This window comes from Sus scrofa, chromosome 13, assembly GCF_054392235.1.
Source record: "Sus scrofa isolate SSC_HxYL_T2T_F1_AM1 chromosome 13, Sscrofa_HxYL_maternal_Yorkshire_Landrace_v2.0, whole genome shotgun sequence".
NCBI lineage: Eukaryota > Metazoa > Chordata > Mammalia > Artiodactyla > Suidae > Sus > Sus scrofa.
The window spans coordinates 51,751,535-51,770,987 of NC_139395.1; the positions used below are offsets into that span (position 1 = coordinate 51,751,535).

Sequence of the window (19,453 nt, forward strand, 5' to 3'; positions counted from 1 at the left end):
AGTTCGCATTTTAGGCATGCAAGTTCATGCAGTAATAACAGAAACAGGAATTCTGAAGAACTCTGAAGAAACCGTGATCTTCTGAATATCTTTTTTATTTCCATTCCTTTTTCAGCTGTGCTAGGCAGGGGGGTAGCACAAGAGTAAGAATTTTAGAAAAACTAAGGTAACATCTTTTCAAAGAGCCATCTGCACCGTGCTCAGTTTGTTCTGTCAAGAGTTCTATGAGTCCAGGTAACCTTGAGAATTTCTTACCTGAAAGATAGTGTCTTAGTTGTATGCTTCACTGTAAATTTAGTTAAGTGTTTTCATGTGATGTGCTTACATAAGCGTCTTGCCATGACAGATAATTTTCAATGATGATCTTAAATAATTGTGTAAAGAGATCTCTAATGCCTTGTTTTATTTATAATTTGTCCCAGCTGTAGGCATTCAGATGAAACTTGAATTTTTCCAAAGGAAGTTCTGGACTGCCAGCAGACAGGTAAGTTATAATCAACATGTTGAAGCATTAGCAACACTGTTATTATACAGGTGTTCACATTCGGGTACCCGGAGCCTGAAAGTGCCAGATTTCCGATGAATGTTTGTCAAGTGAACTGCTGGCTGCTCAGGTTACCTTTCATTTCACTACAAAATAAAAGGCTGACAGCGTGTTAGACACCACATGCTGGGAAAGCAGGGGATTTGCTCCCGCAAGCAGTTTTAATTGTGAGATCAAAATGGTGACCTTCTAAAAGAAGACGTTTTTCTTCCACGTCTCAGGGACTATGGTGATTTTTCATAGTGATATTTTTCTAATCTTGTGATGCCCATTTATTTATTTGTGAATCTCTTTACTGAATTTTTGAAGGCTTTGGTGTCACTAGGCTAGACTAAGCATGCTGCAACTGCCTTCTTTGGCCAGAGGGCTTCTCTGTCTTGGATAATCTGGGAGTATCTTGTACTAGGCATTCTGTCCTAAGTAATCTCAGTGGTATTTGTTCAGTAATTCAGCAGAAATGGCAACGTATTAAGTCGCCTCCATCTGTCCAATTCTAAATGTTGCAGTGGTATGTCATGGCTTAAATGAATATACTTGAGGAAACCATATAGCAAGAACACAGATGGCAGTTTTAACAGAAAGTCAGTAGGTAATAATTTAAAATTAAATAAATAGAGAAAAATAAAATAAATAAATATGTAATTATATTTATTGTCACTCAAAGATTTGAGGTCGTAAAAAGTTGTAACTATTGAATGAAATATAAAATAGACAATGTAAGTTAAAAGGAAAAAGAGCCAGGTTGCCCCCTAAGTTGTCTTTTATATTACTCTTTGGAGCTGGTACTTATCCTAGGAAGGGCAGGCAGATTCATCCTGGAACATTCCCTTTGGATGAAATTTGTATTTGCCAAACAGGCTAGGGCTTTGATAGCCTGTCCTTGAGTAACTAAATGGCACCATATCCAAGTAGTACATTTCTTCTTGTTTTCCCACCACCCCACAGTGTGCCTCTCTGGATGGCAAATGCTCTATCAGCTGCGATGATGAGGTAAGTCAGCCTCCTGGCCCTCTGTCTTCCCTGGGCAAGGAGTGGGAGGGGGGTGATGAGAGAGGGTGCTTTTCCACAGGGAGAATATCTCACAGAGCCAGGTCTTCTCCAAAATCCCAAGGGTATTTGCTTTCTTTTTTTTTTTTTTTCTTTCTTTCTTTCTTCCCCCAATTTGATCATTTATTAGAGCTGGAGAAATGTGACTTAAATGTCCTATGAACAACACTATTAGGATTTTGGCATTTTATAGAAAATGATACAAATTACTGCCATTTGAAGCTTACAACTCTCAAAGTTTTTTTCCCCGTATAATATCTCTTTTCATCCTCGTAACCACCTAGTGCATTGCATACAGTGAATATCCCATTTTGCAGAGGGGGAAACTGAGGATCAGAGAAATTAAATGACCTAATTTCATGTAGAAACAAGCCAAAAAAACTAGGAGTTGAAAACTCAGAATGTTGCATTCTAGCTTAGTGCCTCCCTCCAACAACTCCCTTTCCCTCCCTTCTTTCTCCTTATCTCTCTCCCTCTCTCAGTCTTGGGAGGAGGAATTTGAATCCCACACAGAAGCAACAGAAGAAAAAAGATGGACCACTGCCCTAAGTCTGTCCATCAGATTTAAATTTTTACAGCATTCGACTCCATGTACCCTCTGCCCCACATTTTGAGTTGAGCAGATGTGCAGTGGCCTTTCACTTTGGCTCAGATGGCCTTTCTCTCTCTGAGTCAGCCAAACTGCTAGTCAATACCTACACTGGAACTTATAAATGATCACATATTTATCTTCCTTCCGTTTACCATAGGGATCAAAGAAATCCTAACCAAACATAATTTCAACACAGAAAACATAGATTAGAAGTGTATTTCCAAAATGTAGGTGAAGGAAAAACAGAGAAATATAAAAGGGAGTCCAGGATGCAGCTAAAACACAGAAGGCTCAGTCCTCAATGATCTCTCTGCCAGTTAAAAAAAAAAAATCATAATTGCTGTATGAGTCACTATCCAAAAAGTAAAAGCCAATCAATCAACTTTTCAGCAAAAGCCCAACTTTTTCTGGCCATCAAATCAAAAATAGTTCTCCCTGAGGAAAGAGAATCCTGTGATGCTTGATGATCCACAAATACCATTTCAGTAAGTTTGGGGATGCAGTTCATAGGATAGTCAAGTGTATTTAAACCTCTCCTGTGTCTCTGAGGCATTGTCATACTGGAGTGCTCAGCACAATGCAGCTCAACAATAACATAGATTAATAAGTGTCACAGGGCCCCAAGTGAAGCCTTTTACTGGTACAATTACTAATCCCAAGTTAACGGTAGAACTGAGGACAGTTGGTTGGTTAATTGGGTGATGGGATAGATGGTTGATTGGCAGGTGGGATGAATGATGTTCTGGGTAATTGATTGGTTAATTGGTTACTAACTGGTTGGTTGGAGAGATGAATAAAACAAAAACTTCAACATGGGTTAGCAATTTCGGTTGGGGTAACCTTGGAGAATAAAAAAACCTCCAAGTGATTTCAATCTAGACAAACCAGTCAAAATAATAATAAATATCACTTTTTGATCCAAACTCTTGATCAGCAGAACAAGTTCCCCTAGGGATAACAGTGCAATCCTATTCTAGAGTTCTTATCAACCATAGGGTTTACGACTTCGATGTTGGATGAGGACACCCAAATGGTGCAACCGCTATGGTTAAGCAATTTGATGAAAAAAGCCAGAAGCAGTCATCTTTTCACAACCTACACTGCCTCTGTACGTTCTTATATATAAAAATAAGTAGAAATGGATTCCCACCTAGACTTAGAAACATGCAATATACGTTATTTGGTCAGGGACTGATTTCACAGGTGGTCTAGCATAGTGGTTGAAGGCGTAGGCTCTGGAGTTAGAATAGCTTATAACTGTGTCTTGGACAGTAATAAGCTGAACCTCTCTGTGCCTTAGTTTCCTCAATTATGTACTCAGGGTTGAAACAACTACCTCACAGAGTAATGGTGAATATGAATGAGAATATAATATGAAAAGTGTGTGGCATAGCTCCTGGGGAATAATAAGTGCTCAATAAATGTTAACTATCAAACAAAAATGTTTGCAGACACGAACTTCCCCTAGAGTAGTGGCTCACCTGAACCTAAAATCTTAGATGGCAATGACAGTTTCCCCTGGGCACTGTAAGCACACATGGTAGGATGCCTTCCTCATTACTAATGATCTCCTCTAGCAGCCATCAGGATGAACCCCCATTCAAGTATCATTTTAAATGTTCACATACTTTGAAAATTAAGCATGGAATTTACTGCATTGCTGAATGAGCTTGATCCAATGCTCAAATGTCCTCATTTTGCACTTTGAAATTATCATCCATTTCCCACTTTGACTCTAAGTTTTGGCTTCAGGCAACCAGTTGACATAGTTTTAAATGGAAAAGCCAGGCCCCTCTCCATCCTTTCAGCAGACTCTTTCCATGTGTCATTCCTCTTTCATAGCTTTTAATTAAGTCTTTGAGGCCATGTCCCTCCACTCCCCCGACTGCCCTCAAGTGATCAGGTCCCCATTAAAAACAGCTGTGGGGGCTCATTAAATTCACGTGCTTCTGACTTCTCCTCTATACTGAAGACCTGGCTCCACTTCCACAGACTTATCAGACACACTTGCCTTGGGCCCACTCCAGCCCCTCCCTTTCCTCCAACAAAGGACTCTCTGGGCCTTGGCTAGAGTGCCCTGGGCTGGTATGTGGAGTTGGTATGGCCAGATGTCTTCCCAGCTTATAGAAACTCATCTTCGGTTGGCCCAGGTGGCTCCAGAGCCATGTGACTGCAACTGGAGGGCCTGGCTGTGGGCCTGACTGAGGACTTTAAGGAGTTCCATTCCACCCAAGGCCAATGTTAACTTCAGAGCAAGAGAGGCATCCTCTCATAAACTCACTCATTCCTTCAAGACTAGTTATGGTGCTCTTCTAACCCTAACCCTAACCCTAAACCCTAACCCTAACCCTCGTACCTCTAAACCCTGTGGAGTCAGTGGGAAGTGAAGTCAGAAACAGCCCCTGTCCTCCAGGAGCTAACTGCTTAGCAGGGAAGATGAGCATATGTAATTATCAACTGAGAGGAGTGCTGTGCATTACACTAACTTTGGCTGGTCAGGGAAGAATTCTCACAGGAGGTAACAGTTAAGTCAACTGAAGAAGAGAAGAGGATGATGTTGGAGACAATGCCTGAAGCATGAGGAGACCATAAAGGCAGAGAGCACCATGTGCAGTGGCTGAGATGGCAGAAGAAATGGTGGAAGGCAGTTGTGGTCTGTGGAAGCATGGTTGGCGTTCAGACCAAAGGGGAGTAAGGAAGACCATGCCCACCTCTGGGCTGAGTCTGACCCACAAGTACTATTGTCCCCTCACTCCTCACTCTCTTTCCACTCACCTTTCCAAGAGCTGCCATCTCCTCATGAGAGCACCAGTATTTTGCAAAGAGAGTGGAAGATGAGAATGTTCTTTTCTACTGAGGCATTTGGAGGAGGTGCAAGAGCAGTGAATGGATGGAAAATGTCATATCTACGAGTTCTCTTGTAGCAGCATGTTAAGATCTGGTGTTGTCACTGCAGTAGCTTGGGTTGCTGCTATGGTGTGGATTTGATCCCAGGCCCAGGAACTTCCACATGCTGCAGGCACAGCTTAAAAAAAAAAAAAAATCGTATTCAAATTCAGCTACCATCCTCTTTTGTTCCAAAGTAATAGAGATTAATAATCATGATTAGACTTGGTAAGGACCTGTAGGCATTTCCTCTGGAATCTGAAAGACCTCCTTGCACCATGACAGGGATGGAGGAAGGGCTAAATCCAGGTAACTAGGTGCCTCCCTCTCTGGAACCACCCAGCCCAGCTGGAGGGGTGAGGATGGGGGGTTTGAGGTCATAGGAATAGCTACTGAGAACAAGGAAACAAGCACTACCAAGCACTTATTTCCAAAATAACCCCTTTGCAATAAATTTTTCTGAAGACCATAGAGCTAAAGGGGCACCCACACTCCACACAACTGAAAATCTATGTATAACTTAGAGTAAGCCTCCTACACAGGTTCCAGCATATGTGTGGTTCTATATCCACAGATCCAACCAACTGACTATCATGTCATATTGTAGCATTTACTATTGAAAAATACCCCTTTATAAGTGGACCAGCACAGTTCAAACCTGTATTGTTCCAGGGTCAACTATATTTTGATTTGATATTTAACCTATGTTGAAAAGATACATAAGGTAATGTGGGGTAAGAGCCAGTCTGTTCCACAAATGAGGTATTAGGAATCAGCGATGGGGCTTGGAGAAAAGATGCAGAGACTTGGCCCCACCCTCAAGTGTAAGAACCCAGCCCTCCCCACCCTTCCCCTGTCTCTCTTTCCACAAATGAAAACAACCAGCAGTACAATGTTGGGCTTCTGAATGAGTTGTTTCAAATCATTGCTGAGCCTGCTCCAAATAAAATCCATCCCCCCTCCCCCCCCCAAACAAAAGGCAGAACAAAAAGCAGTGCAGCTCAGCCCTTGCCTCCACAACCTTTTGCTATGAACTATGTAATAACATCCCTTTCTGAGAAACTTGTTTTGCAGCATTAGAATGCTTAAAAAGAGGGCACATAGTAGGTGACCAATAAACATCATTTACTGAATAGATGGAAGCATGGGTTCTTTGGGGACTCATCATGCACCTTGTACTGTGCTCAGCAACTGATACTCACCAGCCCATTTAATCTTCTCACCAATCCTCTGAAATTGTTGCTACTTCCATCATTCTGATAAGGAAACTGAGACTTGGAGTGTTAAAAGGGCTTGCTCAAGGTCACACTGACATCAGACACACAAACATCAGAGTCTTTGATTCTCAAGCTAGTGTCTTAGCCTGGGGGGTTAATACCACCTTCCAGGTAACACAGGCTTGGTGTTAATGTTTCTCACCCCCAAATATCCTTCTTTTTCCCCAACTTGCCTTTTACTGTGACTGACCAATTCCCATGGCCTGATTTGGGGCTCTAACCTCGGGTATCTACTTGATCTGTCTTTGTGATCTGGAATCAGACTTCTCTGAGTTATCAAGTCATTGAAGAAAGATATCTTAAAAAAAAAAAAAAAAAAAAAAAAAAAAAAGGAGTTCCCGTGGTGGCACAGTGGTTAGCGAATCCAACTAGGAACCATGAGGTTGCAGGTTTGATCCCTGCCCTGCTCAGTTTGTTAACGATCTGGCGTTGCCATTAGCTGTGGTGTAGGTTGCAGACTTGGCTCGGATCCCGAGTTGCTGTGGCTCTGGTGTAGGCTGGTGGCTACAGCTCTGATTCAACCCCTAGCCTGGGAACCTCCATATGCCGCGGGAGCGGCCCAAGAAATGGCAAAAAGACACACACACACACACACACACACACACACACACAAGACAACTTCTCTCACCTGCTGTCTTTATCTCTCCATTTTTCAAACAATCTCATCTTTACGTTTTATTAATAATGGCTATGGAGTGGACGCTTACAATATCTGTAAAGAACTTAGATCTCCTGGTTTCCCCAAGTCCTTCATTTGGGACAAGGTGATGGACAGACACCTTAATGAGACATTTTGCTTAATTTGGGTAAGAAGTAGTATAGTGAAGCAAAGTGGAGGACATATCTCTTCTATTTCCTTTTACTAGAGGGCAGTATGGAGAAAGATGTTGAATATTATTTATTATAAAGAGACATAGATAAAACAACTGATCAGACTGGATTCTAGCTAATTCTGTCCTCACTGTTTCATTACCCAGTGTTTTTCCCACTTAACTCTAGTGGGCTTACTCCATTCCATCATACTTCCCAATAATTTAAGCTAAGCATTTGTTGGCAGGGAGGTCTGTTTAGGAAGTCATCAGGTGACTGAATTTACCTAACATAACAGAACTGGGTATATGAAAACTAAACAACACCTTTCAGATAAAGGGACCCAGGTCTACATCAATGACATGGCATCCTTGCTTCTGACCCGTGATTTTCTCAGTGATTTGTCAATCTCAAGGTTAACAAAATCTGTTTCTTGCTCTCACCTCTTTTCCTTCCACACCAGAAGAGAGTGGGAACAAAGGTGGATATCTGAGAAGTGAGTCTTCTAATGGCCAGTCCAGCTACAATTCCATCCAGTGCTGGTCATTACAGGGAGGACAGAAAGAACCAAACATTTACGGCAAATAATGAAACATTTCTTTGAAGCTTTGTCTCTAAATAAAGTGGAAATGGTGAAAGTACATTTATTTCATTTAGCACATGTAAGTTATAATTGCAGTCATACTCTACAGAGAACATGTTTGATTTGGGAGTAAGGAGTATAATATTTCTGATGCAGTTATAAAAATCACAATATAGACCTTCACTTTATATTTGATTTTCTCAGAGTGATCACAAGGAAGGTCAAATGTAGTACAGTATGATCAGTTTCTCCAAGAATTTCTCTTAGTCCCTTGCTTTTGAAATCATTCTCATTGTAAGCATCTTTCATATTGTCTGTGGTAATGTTTTCTTTCTTACATATTTCCTCGGACAGATCCTAATGTGCCAGTGTCTTCCTGTGTAATTGGAGCTGATCTCCAATATCGTTTCATGGGCTTCATGAAATCTTGCCTCCTTCCCAAGATATTCAGTTGACTTTAAAACCTATTTGCCTTGTACCTCCCTTGTATTGTCTAATATATACAATGTTAGACAGAGAGATACTGACCAAAGATAAAGGTCTAATACCAAGAATACTATTTGGCTAGGGATGTTTGAGTAGTAACTAATTTTATAATGAGAGATGGAGCATGAGTTATGATAACTTTGAATTCTCTATGCAACTGTAAGGTTTTGAAGAGTCTGTATTTTAATATGGAGAGCACTCCTATGCTCAGCATGTATTTATTGACTGACTAGAGGTTAACCTCTGCATCAGGGTCTCTTTCTACAAAATGATGATTATGACATTCAAATAAACAACGGTATAGATTTGTCTAATGTGACCCAATATAGACTGGGTTAAAACTCTCTTGAGTACTAATGTAATCTAAAAAAATACTGCTGTCTGAAATAACTTTCTACAGTGATGGAGATGTTCAAATTAGTATAGTTATTAGTTACAGTTAGTGCAGAGCACTTAAAATGCAACTAGTGTGACCAAGAAACTGGATTTTTTAATTTTATTTCATTTTAATCCGCTTAAATTTAAATCTGCATATAGCTTGTACCAGTCATATTGGACACCACAGCTCTATGTGATTGCTTTCATCATGCTTTATCCTAAAAAAGGAGAAAGTTTGTCAAGACTCCCATCAGATCCAAAGTAATATCCATGCAGCTAAGAGCTTCTTTGAATAGCAAGAGTATGACCAAGTCATTGAACTGGCCTCTTTGCATAACCAAGAGAAACTCTTGCTCACCAAAGCAGCCAACTATTTTTTTGGGGGGGGAGGGGTTGACATGAAATTTATTTATTTTTTAAGTTTTTTTTTAATTTTAATGATTTTTATTTTTTTCCATTATAGCTGGTTTACAGTGTTCTTTCAATTTTCTACTGTATAGCAAGGTGGCCCAGTCACACATACGTATAGACATTCTTTTTTCTCACGTCATGCTCCATCTCAAGTGAACAGATACTCTTTTCTAAAAGGTGCTAGCAAGGCTTTTAATTTCCGGCTGATTCTCCACCAGTGCTTACTAATAAAAGATGAATCTTTCTGACCAACTTACCTCTATACTTTTGTGTCTGACTGAAATCAACTCAATGGATAGGTGAATGCCCCAGAAAACACTATCCCTGTGGTGGCCAGGAGCTAGGGGAATTTAGCTCAGGATAAAAGATATGTTACAAATTAAATGTTGCAGTTGGTATGTAAAGCTGCAATAAATAGAAACTGAGTTACATCAAGGACAGAATTAAACCTTAAGTTTAAACTCCACAGCACTGTAATTAAAACTTAGCCTGTAGCAAATCATTCACTTGAGATTAAAGTAGTGTGGGGGAAGCAGAGGTTTGGGCTTACCTTGCTACAATTTATAAGTCTGAGCTACCAAAAGCTAACAGCCCTGCCTCCAAATCCAGCTCCCAATTAAAAACACAGTTTGAAAACCTTTAGGAGGCCTGAGGGGCCCCTTTAACAGAAGTCTGCCCCTTCCCCCCTGCCTAAGTCTATGAACAAATTAAAAAATATTACCTGGTCCCCTGATGGTCTTCTGAGCTGACACGGTGTTTTCATTAATACATCATTAGAGTAATGGCATTGTGCTGGTGTTTTGCTTTCAAAACAGCCTGCACTTCACCCACTATGAGTATAGGCTCAGAGACTTCTGAACACTTTGTTCTTGGGATATATTATTTAGGTCATATAAATTTTTTAAAAAAGGAAGACAAGCTGTAATGACTAATTTTTAAATGTATATTCTTTTTATCCTAGTCTGGAATGTTCAAGGCTTGCTTTGTGTTTTATTTTTGTTTGTGTTTTACAAGTAAATGCTGGGGTTAGCTTAACCATGGTTTTAACTCCTACAGCCGGCAGGCATTTCTAGTTCCCCCCAAACAGCCTAAAATAGGTTTCTCTCAGATCAGAAATACATCATTTCATGTAAAAACCATGTGAGGACACAAAGTTGAAACTATGCTGTTTTGATTTTCTAGACTGTGAACTGTTACCTCATAGACAATAATGGATTTATTCTGGTGTCTGAAGACTACACACAGGTGAGTGAGAAATTTCTACAAACTCAAAGAAAAGATCTTAGAAGGTGCTTGGATCAGGGGGAACGAATTATGGTACTGAAACTCTGAGACAATGATCTGTATTTAAGATGTAATAGCGGGAGATTATAAAACCTTATTTACATCCCTCGAAGAATGTCCCAGCCTACTTCTCAGCAAGCCCCAAAGAGTTTTTACCTATGGGTGAGGAAGGGGAATAGTGGGGGGTTGCAGAGCTCAGGGTCTGCTCTTTTACTCATAAAATGTCTAATTTATAGAACTCTTTGCCTCAAGCATGGAGGTGCCTGAAAAAGTTTGGGGCAAATTTAAGGAGGCTTCCTCATTTTAACATTTTGAGAGTTTATCATGGTGTGTGTACACATATATATATATACACACACACCAATATACAAATATATCTTGACATAATTACTCTTATGGCTTTCTCTTTTGTTTTTACTTTTTAAAAACTAATTATCTGGAGTTCCCATCGTGGCACAGCGGAAATGAATCTGACTAGGATCCATGAGGTTGTGGGTTCGATCCCTGACCTCGCTCAGTGGGTTAAGGATCTGGCGTTGCCCTGAGCTATGGTGTGGGTCACAGATGTGGCTCTGGTCTGGCATTGCTGTGGCTGTGGCATAGGCTGGCGGCTACAGCTCCGATCTGACCCCTAGCCTGGGAATCTCCATATGCCGCAGGTGCAGCCCTAAAAAGCAAAATAATAAAAAGAAAATAAAAAATAAAAACTAGTTATCTGAGTTCAAGGGCTAACCTGGGTTCTCTATACAAAGGGACACAAGGATCTTGATGTAGATGAAGAATGTTTTTCATTTGAGTATGTGCAATGTGGGGACAGGGGAAGAGATAGAAGGAAACCAAGCTAGGGTGCTGAGCAAAGAAAGCTCCATTGTCATTTGCAAGTAAAAATAAAAGTCAAAATTAATATCAATGTAACAGAGAAAAAAAAAAGATTTCTTCTTTAAAACTTTGTGCATTCAGACTTTTTCCGCAATTAGAAATGAAATTAGCATATTAAAAGAAGGTCACATACAGACAAGTTCAGCAGTGTGGTGTAGTAAAGCAACACTAGAGGCAGAGGCAGATGGTTTCTGGTGTCAGCTGTCTTCCTTAACTTGTTTTAGCATCTTGGGTGTATCACTTAACCTGCAGGGGAGTCCTGGTAGGCTCTGTAAAATGAGGATAATTGACTCTAGCAGGCTTCTTCTAACTCTAGTATTTGAGAATACTAGCATTTTATAATGCAGTCTCCTTTAAATCATTTAAAATGTTTTAATAGCCACAGTGTAAGAGGACCATTAATGACTAATAGATTACTTAATTGTCCTTAAATATGGCTCCTTAGGGTCTAACCTCAATGGCTTGTCAATTTGTGACACAGCCTGTAGGTAACATGTGAAATTATGCCTGTTTCTCCTTTTATCTGTGAGACTACTGTGGAATTTTCAATGCTGACAATTATATGATTGAAACTTAAACTGTCCACACAGTCTTTCTCAGCTGCCAAACACCACTGAGTGTTGGACAGTTGATGGCATTAGATAGGAAGGATGAGATGAGCCTGTGAAACAAAGCCAGTCTCTTGGGAGCAGGAATGACCATAGGCCTATAGTAATATGCCCTTGTGCCTGGAAAGAGAAAACTGAGACACTCAGGAACTGATGAAATGGGACCCAAATTAATTCCCTGTGAGGAAGAGCTCTGTCATCCCGCCATAATCATGAAGGGTTGATATGAGAACCTGACTCTGGGGGAGGAAGGACGTGGCACATGTCTTCCAGTGGTGAGTGTTGGACCAGCCAACAAAGTGAACCACTGAAATGGTGACCCTTTCCAAGCCGTGGCCACTACACATGGGCTCTGCTCCCTCCTTCGCCTCTGGGTAGAACAGCCCAGGGAGCCTGCCCACCTGAACTGCCTCAGCTTGTTTGATGTCTGGTTTCAAACCAATTAGTCTAGTTCTTTTTTATTTAACAACCAGTTCCATTGACAATAGCACACTGACACACAGGAAATGCAGATGGCTTTCTTGTTCCCAGCAGCAGCACATACCTTCAAAATTTGCCAAAAGTTCAAGCATCCCTGGCAATGCTGGCTCCTCAGTCAGTGAAATGGCATTTCCTTTTTTCCCCCTCTCTTTTCTGACTTTTTGGTGACGTTCACATGTGCCTTTCTTCCTGAAAACCACTGGAACCTGACTGAGGCCACTTCATTTAATAGAATCAGGATTTAGTTAATAAAAAGCCTATGGAGTTTATGTAATTTGGGCCCTGACTGTAATGCCCTCCACTCACCTCCTCATAATCCTCAGAGCACCCAGTAGAGAAGGGTGTTCTCTACTGATCTATACTAGCTCATTCCAGGATGTTGGCAGAGAGGCTCTATCTGCCTATAGTAGATACACCCTCCTCCCTGGGACACTGATAGTGGCTCCAAGAGTCTGGAGGGGTGCCCGAATATGTTAATCCTTCATCCCACCATTCAGACCTTGCAACCCTCAGCCAGCACCAAGAACTAGTCTTGCAGAAGCCTCAGCCTGGCACTGGAGAAGGACTGGTAGGCCTCCGGTGCTCTGAAGACAGCCCCAGAGTTGGGGTCGGCCCTTGAAAGTCTGATCGGCCCAGCCTTCTCTTCCTGGGATGGGACAGCTTCATTCTTGGTTAGCATATTAACTGCCTATGGACGAAATGAGGGTCTTCGGTGGAAAGTCATTTAGAGAAAGGTTGTATTCTCCACTATAAGAAATTTATAGGGCTGATGACGAAGACTGCTGTATTTCCCTAAACAGGTCATTCAGGAATTATAAACAATTCTTTTTATTACTTCTTAGGAAGCACTTCCACAGCCTGTTTCTGTCTGTATAAAGTAGTGTTTTAATCACAAGGGATTGAGAGCAGATTAATGCCTACTCCTTCACCCAAGAGTAATTGTGTGTGTGTGCGTGCGCCTGTGCATAAGTGTGTGTGCAATGTGTGTGCACACGTGCTCACGTGTGTTTTAATTCTGGCATTCAGCAGATGTTATGCAATGCCACCCTTTCCCCCACCCCTGCCATGTATTTGAAACATTCACATCTGCTTACTAGTTCGCTCTGTAATCCCTGACTTCTCACAACTGCTAAGACCTTTTCCACTTTTATGTAACAGTAGTCCTGAAAACCAGCTTTTTGCTCCAGTCAGCTCCAGGACACAGACTGTGTTCGTTTTTATTTCTTCTCTGCTGTTTGGGCACATTATTTATCTACACTTCCTCATGGGTCTTCTTTTTTTCCCTGTAGACTGGAGACTTTTTTGGTGAGGTGGAGGGAGCTGTGATGCACAAATTGTTAACAATGGGCTCCTTTAAAAGGTAAGGATTTTATGGTCCCTTGCGCCCCCCGAGAAAGTTTGCCTAAATAAAATAAAACAAATCAAGGTCAAATAAAGCAAGCCCAGACTTGACCCCATGACTGGTTTGTACTTATGTTCATGCTCCAGAAGATCTCCTGAAATTTGATGCCTCTTGCATGAGTGTTAAGAGTCTCAGAAACTTAGCTCACAATGCATTCCCTGTTCCCTAGCGTAGCATTTATTAGAGGCCAGTCCTGGAGTCAGAGCCTGCACCAGGACATGATTATATTGGTCTCAAGCAAGAGATTGCAAAGAAGTAGGAAACATTTTTCACCTGGTCAAAAAGGACGATACTTTGTCTCACATTGATAAAGTGGGGAAGCTTGCTAGAAATCTGCAACTCAGAGATGGGAGGTGATGTTTAGGGACAGTTTGGTATACTTTTAGAAAACCAAGTTAAAAATTCACAAAACCTCCTCCCAGGTAGAGGTAAGTTTAAATCTGCCGCTAGAAGACAGCCTAGAATGTGCAAAATTGGTGGCAAGGACCCCTTGACTGGGTTCTGAGAGCTCTAATTGATCCTATGTGAAGCTCTTATAGGATAGTTTCCTTGCAGCCCTGTGTCCCTCTGGCCACGCCATCCCAAGAGGGATCATCAAAGCCAATAGGAAAAGCCATCACCCTATGATATCAGGATGCCAGTAACGTCCCCCCAGGAGTCAACCTGTCTCCCTTCCCTTGGCCTCCCAGGAAGAATGGTGCTTTTGTGGGCATATTTGATGCTGTTAAATATACAATAGCAGGAAACACAAGGATGGACCTCAGCTGGTCTGTGAGAACCATTGCACATTGGTTGCCAGTGAGAAAGACAGTCCTTTGGTTTATTATTCCACTGCAGCTGAATGGCCAGGAAGTGTTAGCTCAGGAAATCAGATTTTTAAGCCAGTCAATAAGACCAACTGAGCGCCGTGCTGAAAGCAGGGAATTTGAAAATGATGACCCAATTTTTGAGATTCTATAGCTTGTTTGTGCCAGAAAAAAAGGAAACAAGAAATGATATTTTTAAATGGCATAACTCCAGCCCTTCTGCAATCTCTGACACACTTGCTCTCCCGCCTGCCTGAGTGTTCTCTCCTGCTCAATCCCCTCTTTAAAATTCAAGTACATTTTCCCCCCTATTTTGCCAGGAGTCATTGTACACAAGATTGAACACTCTGCTTGGAGCTGGGCTCGGGTTGCTCTGGTGTTTTCCATGACTTCTTAAAGCTTCCCAGGGTAGCTTCTGGATTGTCTGCCAGCCAGGGCACCACTGGGTTTTTTTGTATCTTTATGCAGATATGTACATTTGTATTGTGTTAGCTTGTTTTCAACTTGGTGGGGGTAAGGGGAGACAAAAGAGGAAGAATAATCACACACATGTTTCTCATTTGAAAGCATATTTTTCAACTTTTTTAACAAAATTACTTTTTCCCCCTCTTCCCTCTAGGATATTCCTTTCAAACAGTTTGGTGGGAGAAAGAGAAAGGTTGTAGCGGAATGTTAAATTCCTAGACTTCTCCTTAATGTGGGTGAAGTATGGTTAACATGAATTTAGAACTTTCTTTTACAAGAGTAGCTAACATATTTGAGAAGAGGAAAGGGCTGGGACTCGATTCAATTTTAACAGCAACTGCTGTCATCTGGGAATTAGTTGACAAACCCCTGGGCCTCTTTGAGAGGGCCCCTCATGGCCGCCCGGGCCTCTCATAGCAATGAGAGTTTGGGTTTTGGAGTCAGATGGATTGAGTTCAAATCCAGGCTCTGACGTTTACTAGCTGCATGACTTAGAATAAGTTGTATTACCTCCCCAGTCTTTGGTTTCCTTATGTGGAAAATGAAGATGATGATAATAATTACTTGCAAAGGTTGCTGTCAGAGTTAATGAGATAATAATAAGCATAACGTTCTTACACAGTGCATGGCATATATGACGTGCTCAATAATTGCTGGCTGCTGCTGTGTTTTTTGTTATTGTGGATCTTTGGTGACGCTTTTTTTTTTTTACTTTCACACATTTCACAACAGATTTCCCATGATCCCTGGTGGTGGGGTCTCCATCCAGTGCTGGGTTGCTGCCGTCCTCCTGGGACTCAGACATTCATGCCCTTGCCCTTTCCAGCATGCAGTGCTTACTCAGAGCACAAAATTGCCGGTCCTGTTGTTCAGAGTAAATCTATAATTCAGAAGCACTGAGAGGATGTAGCCAAAAGTAACTGGCAGTGCCCTAGGCCAGATGCGTCAGGCGCTGTGTTAATCTATACCCCACCCCCAAACCAGGAAACATGGAGGCTGATTTGCTTGGTGACCTGGTTGAGTTCTGGTAAAGCTCAGGATTGATTCATCTAACTGACCTTTCATCTTAGCATTTTTGACAGTGCACACTGGCACAAAGTTTCTTGCTTTGGTCTGCTAATACCCAGTCCTAAAGAAAGGCCTTTCATACACAAGAGCACTACAAACCATCTTCTTTAGAAAGTCAGAAGTCAACATAAAGAACACCATCTCCCTTTCTCAGCCTCCCTTTTATCTCTCTCCACTGGTCCACACTTGCTGCTTCTCTCTCTAAGGCAAGATGTTGCTTGCCTACTTGGCAGTGAACTCTTTCTTTGTTTTGCCACTTATCTGGTGACCTGATGGCAATTCTACTTCACAGTGGCATCAGAGGGAAAGAACATCCACCACTTCTGCATCTGCAGTGCCGTGTGGGAGGGAGGGAAGTCACTGATTTGTGCAAACAAATGATCAATTTGGGGGAGCTTTGTGAAAACTGCAGCAAACAATCTAGGAGGTAAAGGGATCACTCTTGGTCACTTAGGTTGAGTCTTTGACTTGACTCTGTCTATCCAGCTTACAGATGACATAGTGGCTAAATAACATCCAGTAGCCACAGCAGTAAGAAAATAATGAAAGTAGCAGTGGTTACCTTCCTGGAGCACACCACACACCAGGCCTGTGTTGCACCTGACAGATCTTGCCTCTTGCAGTCCTTTCCAACAACTCTGTGAGATAAGCATAAACAGGACCAATGCCTAATTTGCAGGTCCCAATGCAAAATGAAAACGTGGGGCCCCTTGTTCAAAAATTACTAATGATTTCAAGATGGCAACAGCAGAACACTAAGCAAAGCATGGGGCCTTCTAAGTTCAGGGTTCTGTGCAGTTACACAGGCCACATGCCCATGAAGCTGGATCTAGGTATAAATACGCCCATTTGATAGATGGAAATAATGGGACATGGAAAGGGGAATCTGTGTAACAGAGCTGGATTTAAACATCTTGCAGTCTGAGCACAGGAGAATTTTCTAGCTTCTGCTCTTTACCTGGTTCTGTGTTCACTAATGTGTGGCACATGGATCTTCCTTCAGTTTCGTTTGGGACAAAGTGAAGGAGAGCTGAGGAGGAGGTTGGCTCAGCATTGTCTTATCTGGGCAAGGAGAACTTTCTGGAGGGGAGACCAACCAAGTGATAAGATCACACAGATTTCTTTTAACTGAAGTAAACAAATCATTAAACCAAGCCATGTTCCCAGGTTTCCCATATTTTCTCACAAGATGCCATATGCCTTGTCAGCTTTTTTTGTGTTTCAAACAGACAACTTGAAATACTTCTTTATTCTTATCTTGGAAAGTAAGTGGATTCCCTGAGTAGCCCTGACTCATTTTAGCTGCTTTTCCTTTTAGCTGCTTTTCTCTTTTAACTCAAGTTCATGTCCAGTATGAGCCTTATATGTGTATTTCTCAAAGGCCACACTTCATGGCCTTTGGCAGTGGCATCGACCCCTCTCACAACTACTAAGAAAATCTAGTTTCAAAATATTTTTATTAGAATTCATTTATTTCCCCATTCTTTCTTGCCCCCAGTGATGCAAATTCAATGTCGAATATGGAAAAGTGAAAAAAAATATATATAGCTGGACATAGGAGAGTGTCCAAATTTCCTTATAGTGCCTCCTTTGATACACTGAACTTGAAATATGAAGACAACATGTCAGGTTGAACCTCAGAATTGCCACTGTGTGGACTTGGATAGATTTCTCGGTCTCTCTGAATGTTGGTTTCTTCATAACCAAGACAGAAACCTCTTGGGAATCTGTGGGAATCAACTGAAGAGAAATGAAAATTCTTTGTAAATTGCAAACTGCTCCAAATAGGAGGTAAGATTAGCTCTTGGATAAGAGCTCCAAATATATGAAATTTTTTTTTTTATTTGTTATTTTTATTTTTTGTGTTTTGAGGGCCACACCCACAGCATATGTAAGTTCTTGGGCTTTGGGTTAAATCAGAGGTGCAGCTGCCGGCCTATGCCACAGCCATAGCAATGCCAGATCCAAGCCTCATCTATGACCTACACCACAGCTCGTGGTAATGCCAGATCCTTAACCCACTGTGTGAGGCCAGGGATCAAACCCATGTCCTCATAGATACTAGTCAGGTTTGTAACCCACTGAACCACAATGGGAACTCAATCTTTTTTTTTTTTTCTTTTTTTTTTTTTTTAATTTTCTTCTCTCCTGTTTAAAATCACTAATGACCCCCAAAAGGTAGTTAATACACAGCAGTTACCTCCATAGCACAGTGTCAGGGGTGCTGAGGTCTGGACTTAACCAGCATCCCTGGAGAGCTTTTAAAACATACTTATGCTCTAGCTGTACCCCAAGAGATTCAAATTAAGTTTATCTGAGGATGGAGGCCAGACATTTATGCTTTTTAAAAAAAAATCCATGTGATTCTCAGTTGCAGCCAGGGTCACAAAGTACTAAGTTAAAAGCACCTGAGTTCCAGTCTAGATACTGCCCACTTTGAAGCTACCTGACTTTTGGCAACTTTAACTTCATAATTTCAGTTTTCTTTGCAGCAAATGAAATTGAAAGAATAATGGGGAGTTACCATTATGGCTCAGTGGAAACGAATCTGACTAATATCCATGAGGATACGGTTTTGATCCCTGGCCTTGCTCAGCAAGTTCAGGATCTGACATTGCCGTGAGCTATGGTGTAGGTCGCAGATGCGGCTGGGATCTGGCATTGTTGTGGCTCTGTGGAGGGTGGCAGCTATAGCTCTGATTCAACCCCTAGCCTGGGAACCTCCATATGCCATGGGTGTGGCTCTTAAAAAAAGCAAAAAACAAAAAAAAAAAAAAAGAAGAAGAAGAAATAATGTATATACCTGCAGTGAGTGTAAAATGGAACAATGCATGCTTTTACCAAACATCCTTGTGGTTTCTGCCAAAGGGTCGTCCCTTGTTCTTTGTGTGTTTAATTAAGCTCAAGGAAGGAAAGCCCAGTGGGGTACACCTGGCCCTTGGCTTGCAGAGAAACAAACTGCTTGACAATAATTTGTTTTTGCTTTGGGAACTACTGAGAGTTCCTATCTCTCTTGTCTCTGTCTTTTCTGTTTTGTTCTGTTTTGTTTGTTTTATATGCGTGGTTCAGCACACCTGAGCTTTCACCCGTCCAAGACCATTTATATTTTCCCTGTGGGGCCTGGTGAACATCCTCCTCATCTCGCCCCACACACATTCATTAACATAGTTGACTTGTCTAAAACTCCCTGCGGCAGCTCCTTCTGCTCTTGAAATTGCTTTTCTACAAAGGTGACTCATCTGATAGGACCATCTCTGGCCCTCTCTCCATGTGATGGAACTGCACGGGCTCCATGGGGGGTAATTGGAGCTTTCTGTCTTTGGTGATCACATTACATTTTAGCAAATGCCCTCACTCTGGAGTCCAGAGAGTGTTAGAGGAGACGTCTGTTGTGTTTGGATGGCTGTTCCCTAATGCCGACTGCTCACCAGTGTCTCATACTCAACC

General features: G+C 41.6%; 1 protein-coding gene across 26 annotated transcripts in view; it reads left to right on the top strand.

Annotated features, from left to right (window-relative positions):
• The window catches only part of CACNA2D3 (calcium voltage-gated channel auxiliary subunit alpha2delta 3), a 924,345-nt gene that overhangs the window by 696,540 nt on the left and 208,352 nt on the right, over positions 1 to 19,453 (top strand). For all 26 annotated transcript variants that reach the window (XR_014823278.1, XR_014823270.1, XR_014823269.1 and 23 more), the window contains 4 exons: positions 423 to 484; positions 1,490 to 1,534; positions 10,197 to 10,259; positions 13,555 to 13,625. Coding sequence is in view for 3 of the 26 variants with exons in the window: in XM_084988628.1 (XP_084844754.1) it covers positions 423 to 484; positions 1,490 to 1,534; positions 10,197 to 10,259; positions 13,555 to 13,625 (241 nt within the window). In the remaining 23 variants the exon portion in view is untranslated. The remainder of the gene's footprint in view (positions 1 to 422; positions 485 to 1,489; positions 1,535 to 10,196; positions 10,260 to 13,554; positions 13,626 to 19,453) is intronic.